Source organism: Ammospiza nelsoni, chromosome 3 (genome assembly GCF_027579445.1).
Source record: "Ammospiza nelsoni isolate bAmmNel1 chromosome 3, bAmmNel1.pri, whole genome shotgun sequence".
Classification (NCBI taxonomy): Eukaryota; Metazoa; Chordata; class Aves; order Passeriformes; family Passerellidae; genus Ammospiza; species Ammospiza nelsoni.
In genome coordinates this window covers 54,507,268-54,520,427 of record NC_080635.1, presented here as the reverse complement: position 1 = coordinate 54,520,427, position 13,160 = coordinate 54,507,268, and the positions used below count along the sequence as shown (strand labels likewise).

At 37.5% G+C, this 13,160-nt stretch overlaps 1 protein-coding gene across 3 annotated transcripts in view; it reads left to right on the top strand.

Moving 5' to 3' along the window:
* ARID1B (AT-rich interaction domain 1B) overlaps positions 1-13,160 on the top strand; it is a 325,120-nt gene that overhangs the window by 30,223 nt on the left and 281,737 nt on the right. For all 3 annotated transcript variants that reach the window (XM_059467474.1, XM_059467473.1, XM_059467472.1), the window contains exon 2: positions 2,094-2,288. In XM_059467474.1, coding sequence (XP_059323457.1) covers positions 2,094-2,288 — 195 coding nt within the window. The remainder of the gene's footprint in view (positions 1-2,093; positions 2,289-13,160) is intronic.

Sequence of the window (13,160 nt, the reverse complement as noted above, 5' to 3'; positions counted from 1 at the left end):
GCACATGAGGATGTGCTCCTGTTTATTCCTCCTGTGCTCCCAGTCTGGTGACATTCAGGTGCTCTCTCTGACAGGGGCACATGCCTTACCTTTCATGAATGTCCAGTGTCACCCTGGGAAATTAAAATTCTCTGCCTCAAAGCATGGTGTTCAAGCGGTATTTTCAAGTGTTTTATGTGAGAACATAAACGATGTATTTTTCTGTGACCTCATTCTAAGACATAGCTGAACTATTTCTGCTGAATTTTCCAGAGAATTTCAGCCTCAGGCATACATATGCCCTGGAAAATTTCAGCCTAAATGCTTGAAGTTTGGCGAAGTTTATATGCACCTGAAAGTAGTCTTAATAATGGATAATGTCAGATTGTTTTAGCTGTGTAGCTATCTGCATTGTTTATATTTAAGAGTTGGATGCAGAAAAGAAAATATTACACTCAAAATTAATCAAACTTGAATTTAAGTAATGTGCTTATTGGAGATGAGACTTGGAAATTATACCCTGATACAGAAGATGGTAGCAATGAAAAGTGCTGTTTGGCTTCATGGGCATCTAATGGAGGAAGCTCAAGACTCACTTTGAATAAGGATTTATGCTTGAGAAGAAAAATATGACAGGTGATGCACTGAACATTAAAACACAGAAGTAAACATAGATAAAATACTGTGGTCTATAGGAGGAAATGTAAGTTTTCCCCTGGGACACTGTAAAAAGGAATCTATAAGGCTTAGCCTTTTTTTTTTAGTTGAAACTGTGGTGAGAGTGCATGATGGCCTAAAAAAAACCAAAACTGAGAATGTTGTTGTGGATCAGGTGATCTGCAGTGGTTGAGGAACCATTGATTTTGAAAAGTATGAAATATAAATAGTAAATTACCCAGAGACATTTAGTGGCAAAGATAGAAACTTCTAATCTGGCTATAGAGCAGGCAAACAATAAAAGGAAAATTGCTGAGTAATACTTTTCCAAAATTAGCAGTGAATGTGGAATTTGCTATGGTAGCAAAAAAGGGCAGTCCTCTTCTGAAGTGAATGGAGATTCCTGTTAGGAAGAGGTTATGATTTCCATCTCCTCAGGTGTAGTGTGCCCATAGTCAAAATACTTTATTAGTTTTGGGCAGGAGGGGGATATTTGCCACTTTCATGAAGATGAGATTGTGATAGGCTTTTTGAAAGCTTCCCTGAACATTCTTCCATTAATCTAACCAGAACTCAGGAATTAAAAAATGGATGTCATGTTAACAATATAGGGCTGCACTTCACTGAAGTATGGTATTTTTTCTGGTTCAGTTAGTTCTCAGTAATAAAACATGAGAGTAATACTGCACAATGGTTGACACCTGTCCTGAAACTGTTACAGGGCTTGGTAAGTGCTGCCAAAAAGTCTAAAAATAAAACTTCTCTCCCTTGCCTCCCTTCCCCCTCCATCACTGTTTGCAGTTTGGATTTTCTGAGGTCTATTAAGGAAGCAAATAAACTTTCATGTAAAATGTGGGTTATGACTTGCTTTTTGATCTGGAAACTTATTAGTGTGCACGAAAGCAACAGGAAAATGCTGAAATGCAGTGTTCTGTGTGCACTGCACTTCTTGGAAACTTTATTTTCTTTCCAGTTTCTCTTTTTTTCTGATGTGAGAGAACATGACAGCATAGATATTTTCTCAAGGTTAAGTGACTTGTCCACTGTTTGTGTCTCTCTTGATATATATTTATATTTTTGGTGGTTTTTTTTAACGTTAAGGCCAGTGATGCTAATCAGTGTGCAGCAAGCACATTTAATTATTTCTTAAGCTGAAATTTTTTGGGGAGATTTTCTGCTCTCTGTCTGTATAGATAACAGTCAGCCTCGAGTTATAGTGCAAAATATTTTCTAAAGTTGTTTTAAATGGAATGGAAGTCCCAGACTTACTACTCAAAACCTCATCTAATTAATCAGAGAACCCAGGGTATGGTACTTTGCCAGTTTGTCCGTCGAGTCAATATTTGATGTGTAAAGCACTGAGAAAACACTCGTATCATTCGCCCGCAGTGAGGATGACGATTCTGACCTTTTTCTTTGCATGTCTTAAATATTCCTTTGCTTGTGTTTGCCAACAGGGCAGCCCGATGGACCCGATGGTGATGAAGAGGCCGCAGCTGTACGGCATGGGCAATAACCCTCACTCTCAGGCACAGCAGAGCAGCCCCTACCCCGGGCAGTCCTACGGCCCTCCCGGCCCCCAGCGCTATCCCGTGGGAATGCAGGGCCGAGCCCCGGCAGCCATGGGAGGAATGCAGTATCCACAGCAACAGGTTTGTGCAGGATTTTTCTGGGTTGCTTTGGTTTCCCTCCTCTCTTTCTCTTCCCTGCTGACATTCCGGTAAATACAGAGGGGTGAGAGAAAACCCTCAGAAATAAGTATTTCTTGTGCAAAAAGAGGATGAAGGGCTGTTTTAAAACTAAAGAAATTATGTTCACAGTGTGAATGTTTTCTGAAATCCCTTACAGTTCGTACAGGGTTTAGTTTGTTGCTGGGATCTTTCTGGAGAGAGAGAAGTATGTCAAATGGCATGAGTTTTCTTTTTTTTTCCAGTTGACAACACTTAGTCTCGCATATTTTTTGGTTCTTTTCTTTGCTGCTGTTGCTATTTTGTTCTTGGTTTTTTAGGGTTTTTTATGTTCTCTTTCTCTCCGGCTTACACACACTTAAATGTAAGATGAAAACCTAGAGCTGACATCAGTACATCAAGGCTAGTGTAGTCCAGTGCATACAAAAGTGGTAGATATTTATATCATCTGTTTGTTGTTGTGGTGGTTGGTTTTCTTTTTTCTCCTCATTTTGATAGGAGTCTGTAGCTTTTCTTATTTTTTTTCTTTTACCAAGTCTTTAAAGACAGGATTTTTTTTATTGTATCAGAGTACATAGAAAGGTAAGGATCTTCTTTTTATCTTCTTGGATTTCACTGCTGATGGAGACCTTTTGCTTTTTTCCTACCCTTTTTAAGAAGGTCAATCTCAATGTGCATACCATGTACTAAGGAAAATACAGCAGTTTTCAAGAGGGAGAGATAAACTGAGGTTATCAAGAAGTTTAAGTTAGGCTATTTTTTTTTTTAATTAGGGATATGAGCGTAGGCAGTGAGAGCTCTACGCTGCCTTGTGAGCAGAACAGCTTAGTAACTTGATCATTAATGGGAAAGAATATTTGTTTTGTGCAACTGAGCAGTCACAGATTAGTTTCTTTTTCTATTTATCGTTTAATATAGAAAATAAGGTAAAATTTTGGACTCCTGGCAGATAGGCTTCTGGCCAATTCTTGTTATTAACCATCCAGTAGGACAAGATGTTAATCAGGCAGGTAATTAAATAACAGTTTCAAATATATTATAATATCATTATCACAGTTCTTAATTTTTATTCTTTTCTGTTGTTAAATAGATACTTACTGGTAAGAGATTATTTAGTTTAGAAATGCCAAACTGTATATTTGGTTGCTAGATGCAGGCAGCAAAGCATTTTGTCAGTTGCAAAAGGGAGTTGAAATTGAATAAAGGAGGCTTTATTTTCCTCTGTGTATCTGTAACCGAAGTGAAGTTATTAAAACACATTTTTAATTTAAAAATGAGTTATTCTGTGTTACGGCGACGAGTGTTGAATTTTCAGAGCATTCGCTAATTGCTGGGTAATGGTGAATGAGCCGTTAGGCGGCAGTGAGCTGGCGGCGCCATTGGCTGCCGGCCTCGTCCGTCCCCTCGCAGCGCTGCCCTCCGCGGCAGGGCCAGCCCGGCCCAGAGCTCCTGGGGAGCAGGGCCGGGTAATTATGACATTGAGCTTTTATTGAACGGACATCACCACCTAGGCATGGTTTTATTTTGGACAGCTTCCAGAGCTTCGTGTGTTTGGTTTGTGAACCTCTAATGATCTGAATCCAGTTCTTTTCATATTGCTCATATATTACCACCTTTCTACAAAGGATTAAAATGCAGGAATGCAGGTTTGTAAATTGAATTGCCAACTTACCAGCTGAGTGGTAAGTTGTCTTTGGCACAGGATGCCACAGTTTGATTCCTGGCTGGATTTTTACTCCTGTGACATGAATATTAAGTAAGGAGAGCCTAGCTACGCTTGTTAAAACTGTGTAGCACGTACCTACTTTAGATATCATATATATATATATATATATAAAATACATAATATTGCCAGAAGTTTCAGAAGATGAATCTCAGCACTTTCTGGAAATCGGGCTGCTTTACAGTGTCACATTGAATTTATCACAAGCACAAGGCACTTCCAGAAACTTGATTGGTTGAAAAATACTGGGCCTTAGACGCATACTGTGCTCAGATTTAAGTATTGTGCAGAGATAGCACTGAGTAGATAGATTATGAGGGTGGAAGTGCCACACTGTAGGAAGGGTGGGAAGCATCAATGGGAGAGATTGTTCTTATTTTAAGTTATAGTTTGCTGTTGCTCAAAGATAGCTGAGGGTGTCAGCTCTGTTTCCTTGGATGAAACAAGAAGGCTTTTTGTTAAACTGTGAAGATTTCTGAATTTTGAAGAAGGCCTTGAAATGTTAAGTCTGGCTCTTTGTCAGCAAGTGTTGTGGCTTGAGGTTAGAACTATGGGACTTGACAGATTTTAACTTGCAGGCTCTGCTGCAGGATGCTGCAAATGAAGAAATAAAGATGAAAAACAGCACCCTAAAGATTGAGCTAAAATTAATGAAAGTGGTAGAATTGAAGATAATTGCCTAGATGTAGTTAGCTGGTCTATGTCATATTGCAGCAGAGAATAGTGTGTTCCGGCCTGCAGCCCAGAGGTGGAAGAGCTCTCTCTCAGGAAGGGAGGCCTCTGGCATAAGAAGTAAAAGATTAAAGAGGATAAAAAAGATGAAATGGTATCAGGTGCAGTCAGCCTACATATCTGCAGCATGGGTGTCAAGCGCAGCCTGCTAAGCAGTTTTAAAAGGGGTATCTATGAAATGCTGCAGTCATTCTCTTACAACTGCTGTTTGGTCTAGGCATGCTTGACACCAAACATGAAGGTGCAAATAAACCCCCAGATTCTCTTAAAATTCCGTGTGGAAACTGCAGGACATTGAAGTGACTATGGAAGGTAAGGGATATGTTCTGCTAAGGACTGAAGAGAGAAGGTAGATCCCCTAAGTGTTTGGAACTCATCTCTGATGAGTTATTGATGGTGAGCCCCAGCACAACACACTGAGCTTTACACAAGGGACACAATTTGAAATCCAGGCAATCTCTTTACACTAAATCAGCTAAAGATAAAGGGGTCTAGATATATAAATGGCCATATAGGAAAGGCAGGTTGGTTGTAAGTAAAGTAATGGTAACCTGAGATTTTTCCTTTCTTTTCTGACAGTTAACAGCAGAGATGCAGATTAGTCATGTGAACATGGGCCATAGCCTCCTGGGACAAATTGCTAAGCAGTTTGAAGAGTGCTGCAGCATTTTGTAATATTTTGAGGGCATGTCCAGTTAATTCAGTGTGAGTCAAATAAATATATAAAGTCTCTGGACTGATTTGGCACCTATATAAAAGGAAAAGTATGAGAAAGGAAGGTGATAAAAAAGAGTCATATGCTAAATTTATAGGATTGCAGACAACATATCTCTTGTCAATGGAAAATTAATTACTTAGAGATTTTTATATTGTTAGGAAACTTGGGATTTTGTTTCTTTCCCATTCACCTTCAGTGGGAGAGGGGGGAAGAAGGCAAGTGAAAGCAGGGAGCAAGATGACCTGTGCCGATGTTGTCAGTCCTTATGAATGGAACACAAGTTGCAGCAAGGTTTTAAAATGCTGTTCTTGCCTGTAAGTCTTAATACTGCTATCTCATAATCTTGTGAACTCTCTCTCCTGGTTTGCATGGGTTGAATGTAATATTTGGGTTATTAGCACTCCTTACCCAGGGAATGTATGTAAAACCAGAAAGCAGAAAAATATTCTCTCAGATTTAACTTTCAGTTTCTAATATCTTAGATATCAATTGGAATTACAAAGAGATGATGTCAAAACTGAAAATCCTAATATGCAGGGATAGCTAGCACCTGAAAACTTCAGGCTTGATTTTGCAATACATCTCACTATGAGTGAAATACTATCTGAGTAATAAGATCTGATTAGAACGACAATAATTTGCTTTTCATTTAACTTCTTTTTTGCCTCACACCCTTTTTGGACCTCAGTCAAGCAAGTGATGATGCCATGATCGGTTCCTTCTGGCTTTAGTTCGATTGCCCACTCAAAGTGCTTTAGTGCTGGGTGCTGTAGGAAAGCCTTCTGCTGCTTTGTAAAGACATTTGTGCTAAAAATAAAAAGACATCAGAATACTGGTCAAAATAAGGGACTTTTTTCTCACCAGTTGTGTTGCTTTTTTGTGATAATAGCATGCAGGATATTATTTTGTGCTGAATTTAATTAAGCTTAAAAATCATATACTTGAAATATTCACTCGCAGGTTTTGAAACTTTTCATCAAAGTTTGAAGGCTTGGATTTATGCATATGTTTGAAAGAATTGAATGGTGTGATATGCCTGTTTAATCAGATGATCATTGCCTAATTGATTTTTTTTAGCGTGCATTAAAATTCCTTGTGTACTTGATGGACTGGAACAACAACTTATTGTGTAAATAGGATCGTGTTGCTATAATGCATAGTAAATTCTTTATGAAAGATATTGGCATGGATGTGTACAACAGCCATTTCTAATAGCTATTTTAAATGGAACATTTCAGTACTGATCATGCAGTTGCTTTAGTGCCTTGAGCCTGCTTGCAGCAAGACAAGTTATGAGGCCTGAGCCTCGGTCTATTCTTTCTCCTTCTTTTGCTATAGAAATTCTGTGAGATGAAAGGGTGCTAATCACTTGTTCCTTTAACTTGTTTTAATATTCTTGATCTGCAGAATTCAAAACCAAATGTTATCAGTGTCCTCACTGTTTTAAGAATGGAACTGTAGATATTCAGAGAAGTACTAATTCCATTTCCCCCCCTTTTTTGATATACAGATTATTTTGAGATGTAAGGAAGATATGCCTGTTGTTGTCTTATATGGCAAGTTTCAATATGGAGTAACTTTTTTTTTTTAAGGGGACAAAAAGTTGTAAAACCTCTAGGAATATGTAGCAAGGATTTATTGTAATGGAAACTGCAAGTAAACCAGAACTATAGGAGCAGCAGTGTGATTACATCATTTAGGAAAGGGTTTACAGTGCCTGGACTGGGTAATGTCCCAGGCTGGAAATGGCGAGTTTACGCCAAGGAAATCAGTTGGCTGTTGCCTTGGCAGATAGAGTTTTAAAGCTAGCAAACACAGGTGTTTACTGCTGGTTGGCTGGTTGTATGAATTATTTTCTGAAGTAATTTTAATTCTAAAAAATTGAAGTCTGCCAAGAAAGTGAGACTTAGTGTCATATTTTGCTCTGAACCAGTAACTTGAAATGCTGTGTATACATAGAGCAAGTACTGGTCAAGTGATTACCTTTTTGGTCCTCTGTATGTATAATTGCCCTCAGCACCCAGATGATACTAAATGTGTTGCAGTTTTTTGCTCCTAAGTAGGTTTTAGCACAATTGATGTTAGTCTTGTTAAAAAGAGCAGATACAGAAAATAAGCACCATTTTCGGTTCTTGGTCTGTTTATTTTGCAAGAACAGAGAATGAATCAATGTGAGAGAATCTCAAAAACAGCCAGCAGAGGACAAAATAGTGAGATGTGTTGCTTTTTCTTAAAGATTGATAGATACATTTGATGCACATACATAAGAAGGGAGTGTAAAGCTTTGATCAGCATGTGCTTCAGAAGTATATTTTTCAAGATTTTTGTTTGATTTACCTTTGGGATTTTGGGGGCATTTGTTTTCCTTTTGGTTTTGGTATGGCTTTTGTGGCACATGCGTGTGTTCTATTTGTGTTTTTGTTTGCTTGTTTCATGTATTTTGGTATGTCACTGGGCATTTATTTGGAGCTGTCACTAGCAGATTGTGGATCTAATTTGTTACTATTTTTCCCAACTTCCTGTTCTGTAAAAAACATAAATACTTTTAATTAAAATAATTTCTCAGTAACATTTTATTTGAATGATAGATCTGCTATCCTGTTGAATTTCTATAAACCTCAGAAAAAAAAATCAGTAAAGTAAGTAGAACTGATGCTTCCTGGAGAAATGTAATGTTTGAACCAGAAAAAGGGACAAGAAGTCATAGCTAGTTGCCTTTCATGTAAGGCCATCTTTAAGAATGGGTCTTTTGATAGTCAAGTGTTAATAATTGCAAAGAAAAGTTGTTGCTCTTTGTCATGTAAAGAAATGGGATTTTTAAATTTCAGATTTAGGAAAATGCTAAGTACTGTGCTTGTGCAGACTGTAGGAAAATGTTTAGCATGGTCCTTTCTTTTGGTATACTAAGCCTCATTGACTAAATTGAAAAAAAAAGGCTGCTACTTTAGTTCATGGGAGGATAGGGCTTTATGTTGTATTGTCTCCTTTAGAATTATCCCTTCTATTGAGTGTAATTCACTCTATAGAGGGAGGTGAGCACAGATTACAGATAATCACAGAATCAAATTTGACATAAGTTTGTGGTCCTTATGATAGTTTAGCTCTTCATCTTAATGCTGGTCATCTGAGATTGTTTACTGAAGAAAATCCCTTAAGTAACAGAATTGCATTATTATGGTAAATAGAAACATTTCAGTAGCTTCCATCATTCTTTGAAACAGTGCAGAAAAAAAATTTAGTTTGACAAGGGAAAATAACTGATCTTTCAGCTGGTGAGAGATGATTTGGAAATGAGACTGGGTCAACATTTTTATTTGTTGAATTACCGTGTAATGATGTTCAGTAAATGCTAATTTTTACATCCAAACTGGAGTACTAGGCAGACAACATTTGTACAGAAAGTGTGTAAGAATGATCAATGTATTATGACAAATGAAATGTATTCTTGTTACTGCTAAACGATTGTCATTTAGCTGGAATATTTAATAGCTGTAATCACATTTGTTGTTCTGCTTGGAAGTGGGGACATTAGAGGGGAAAACATGCAAGCCCTCTGTGTTGGTGTTCTGAAAAAGGTTGTTTAAAGAAGCAGCAGTTATTTTGTTATTGGAAGCTTGATTTGCTAGCAGAATTAGCTGTCACTCTGCGCTGGAGTTAGGCAGGAAATAAATTTGGTGATCAGGAATGGAGAACAGAGAGCTGTTTGCTGCTTTACTAGGAGGGTACAAAATCACTTGCTTATGAACAGCTCATTTTACATGGCAGCAGGAGACATGAGTTTATTTACATTTGAAGTAAAATAAGCATCTTGCCTTAAGAAAAGACTGCTGCATTACTCTGTTCAACAGCTGCCATATAATGATTGTGCCAGTAGGGTTTTAGAGTGTAGGTAAGGAATAATTGACTGTTACTCTTAATATTATAGTCATAGTAGTTTTTTGTTAATAATATTAATCAAAGAATAATTGACACTTAAATAGTTGAAATAATGTCCAGACCCATCACACACATATTCAATATGATTTTTAAACTATATTCTAACTGTATTTCCCAATATTCCTGAGGGAACTCAGATTTTTTTCTATTTTTTTAAAATCATGATATGAGTTTCTCAGAAGATGCTATCATTTGTCTGTAAATTTGGACTTGCTCAAAGGAAACAAGGGATGCAATAGAGTATGCTTTTTTAAAAATAGGGAGTATGTTTCCCACAGCTGAAAATAGGGCTGAAGATAAGGGGAAATCAGTGGGAAATTTGCTGTGATTTCATTGGAAAAACAATTTCACTTTGGGGCCATGTTGGTGAGGTTGGGTGAGTTGTCTTGAGTTGATATCAGGGTAGGCAGAATTAATCCACTCAGTCAATTGAAGAGACTTTCAGAATGAGACAGGTCAGTACCCTTCACTTTGCTCACCCTGTGACAGAGTCAAGTAGGTTTCTTTTTGAAACAATAGGCCTTTCAAAAAATACCTGATGTTTTAGTAGTTCAAGATTAGACTCTTATTGCTAGCAGCAACTTTTATTTTTTTATAGACTAACATTTATATTAGATTTAGCTTCAGCAAAACTTGTACAAAAATTACAGTGGGAGGGTAGTACTGCAAAAAACCAAAAGTATTTTCCATACTTTTTTAATCTAGTCAGTCTGAAATGACATGGGTTCCATGTAGTACAGTTCAAGCTTGCTCAGTAACTTGCTTTACTTTTGCATATTTTATCATCTAGAACATTAAGACCTTTTTGTGGGAGTGGATGAGTTATAAAATCTTTAAAAAATATATCTTAAACATGTTTGAGACTATTTAATTTCTCTGTAGACAATTTTTTCTAATACTCGTGTTTGTTTATATATTGCATTGTTCCTTATAACTATTCTAACTGGGCACATCTAAAAATCCTATTGTAAATACTTTAAGCTTTTGGTGTTCGGTTGTTTTTAAAGACGGATGAAAGAAAGATTTAAGAACTTAAAGAATAACTCAAATCTACAACTCATGCAATCTCTGTAGGCTTTTATTCTTCTGCTACCTTGGGTGACCCCATTTTTAGGTACTTCTGGTACTTGTTCATTGCTTTGCTTGAAGTAGAAAAAATGTGTTAAGTGCTTGCATCCTTGCTGATAACGTATTTCATCTCTGAATCTTATGAAGTCTTTTGGGGGTGTGGAAGAGTACCAAGGAGAAAATCAATGTCTGTTTTATTTCTTTGTCCACTCCATTTTTTTTCCCCCTCTTCTTCTGGATATTGTTTTTTAGTAATGCTTTTTGCATTTGAATGTAAAAGCAAGACACAGACAGGTAATAAACAATTCAGTGACTGAACATTATTAGAAATCATATTTGAATCTTATATCCAAATACACCTGTTGGAAAGTAAGTGAATTTAGTTTTGGTAAATTACACTTGCTTGTTCATTTCTTTCACAGAACAGTGATGAAGAGTTTCTGCACATTTCTTGGCATACTGTAACATAACTTGTCTTTTGAGACAAGAGTCCAATCAAAATAAACACGGTTTATATAGCCACTTAGGGAAGATGTTGTTTTAATTATTTAAGAAGTAACATTAGTTATCTGGAGTCTTTATACATGTGTGTTTTAGAGGCCATGTTGGCAAGGATGTGCTTTACAGAACACCTTAGTGGAACCACCTTGTTCTTCCCACAGGATTGTCTCTCTGTTTTGTGCTCAGCAAGTGGTGCTTAATAGAAACAAACACAGGGAACTGAGGCTGTGCATGGACAAAGCCAGCAGGGCTGCTCAGCAAGGACCTCTGCTTGAAGCTACTCCTGCCCCTCCTCAGAAACTCCACTGCTTGCCTCTGCTGTCTCTCCCAGCTTTCCGAGCTGGCAGCACTGAAAGTGGGCATGTGTTTTGACTCTTCTATTGTACTGGAGAATGTTTTAAAGGACAGATGCAAATTGACTGGTTTGTGTTTTTCATTGGTTTCATTTTATTGCTGGTTGGCAAAACTGAGGAAAATCAGAGGCCAAGATGTCTCCCCGCAGGTTTGGGAAGTGTGTACTTAATAGATTTATAGCCCTTTTATGCTTGGAAGGGTATTCTAGGGAGGAAACTATTATTTCTAAAATGAACCTTAAGTCCTGAAGAAAATTATACTTTAGACCTCATGTTCACAAGAAATCCTACTTGATGTTGGAGAGCAGGCGGGTGGGTTTTTAGTCCTCTGAGGTGATGCTGTGAGAAATTCTATGTATCCTTCTCAAACTGAAGATTGTTTTATGACCTGAGTAAATTTGCAGTCTTGCAGCAAGTTGTGAAGAGTAGATTCAGTGAATGCCAAGATTGTGTAGGGTATTTGGCCTTTTCTGCTTTGATTTTATACATCACAGGAAAAACAATGTTTTTTAATATTCCTTTAGGCTTATAACACCAGGGTTACAAGAGAAGCATAACCACAAAAGTAACTGAAGAATATCCAGGAAAAGATCAGATATACTTTGGGTGTATTAGGTGTAGGCTTTTCTTTCTTCTTTCTCTCTTGTGTTCTGTCATCCCATTTTTGTCTTTCACATGTAGAACTGACTAAAAATACACTCCTATTCTTGGCATGCATTAATATCTTGTAAAGCAGAATAAAAACTTGACAAAATATCAAAACCCTGTGTACGTGTGACTTGCTGTGTCTTTACTGGAGTTGCTTTAGACCAGCTTGCAGGAACTTAGAAACTTCAGCTTTCTGCATATCTGGTTAAAAAAGGAAAAAAAAAATATCCAGAAAAAAGAGTTAGAGTTAACCTGGTTGTGAGACTGCTGTTTGTAGGAATGTGGAAAGATCTATATTACGTGTTGTGCTTAGTGAAGAAAACATGTTTTTACTTGAAAAGTACTTTAATACATGGACCTGATGTTATGTATTGCACTTCACACACAGGAACGAATGGCTGTGTCCTGAATTCTTTAAGGTAATAAACTTAAGTTATCTTAGTATTTTAATAAATATTTGCTAAAAGAAAGGAGCACACGCTTTGGCATTTGGTGTAGATCTTGTAGTAATGAAATGCTGCAAATGATAGGGTTTATTATTGCATTGTGGTTTTGTTGGGTACTTTTTACTGTCTTAGAGATGTGACATTTCTATTTGCAATACCAAGTGGTAATTTCTCTGAAATAGGAGGGTGCAAATTCTTGAGTAAGAGTTTGGCAAAGGCATGGAAGGGAGTCTGGGACTGGCAGAAAAGCAGTATTGTCAGTGCTAGCACTGATTGTACAAGGAATGATCATCTGCTTCCTGCATGTCAATAAAAATGCAGGAGAGCACCTTTCTTGACACAGAGGTTGCTGAAACATCAGTGCTGTCTTTTTCTGTAATACTCCTGTGGATGTTTTTGCACAAAGTGGTATCTGTCAGAGCTTGAAATATTCTTGCACAGTTTCCTTTGAACAGGTAGCACAGGACAAGTTCTAGCACATAGCTGCTTGACATGGGGCCGCCTACTGCAGGGAAGGAATGCCTTGCTTACATACATCTGAGCTGATGTGCTGAGAACTTTGCCAGTCATTTTGCCAGTTACATACTGGGCTGTAAATAATTACTGAACTTCCATTTTGAATCACAGAATTTTTTTCCCCCTTTTTTCCCTCCCCCTTTAAAGTAAAACCGTAGCAGTGGGAAATACTGGGAATGCCGTAACACTTTGTGA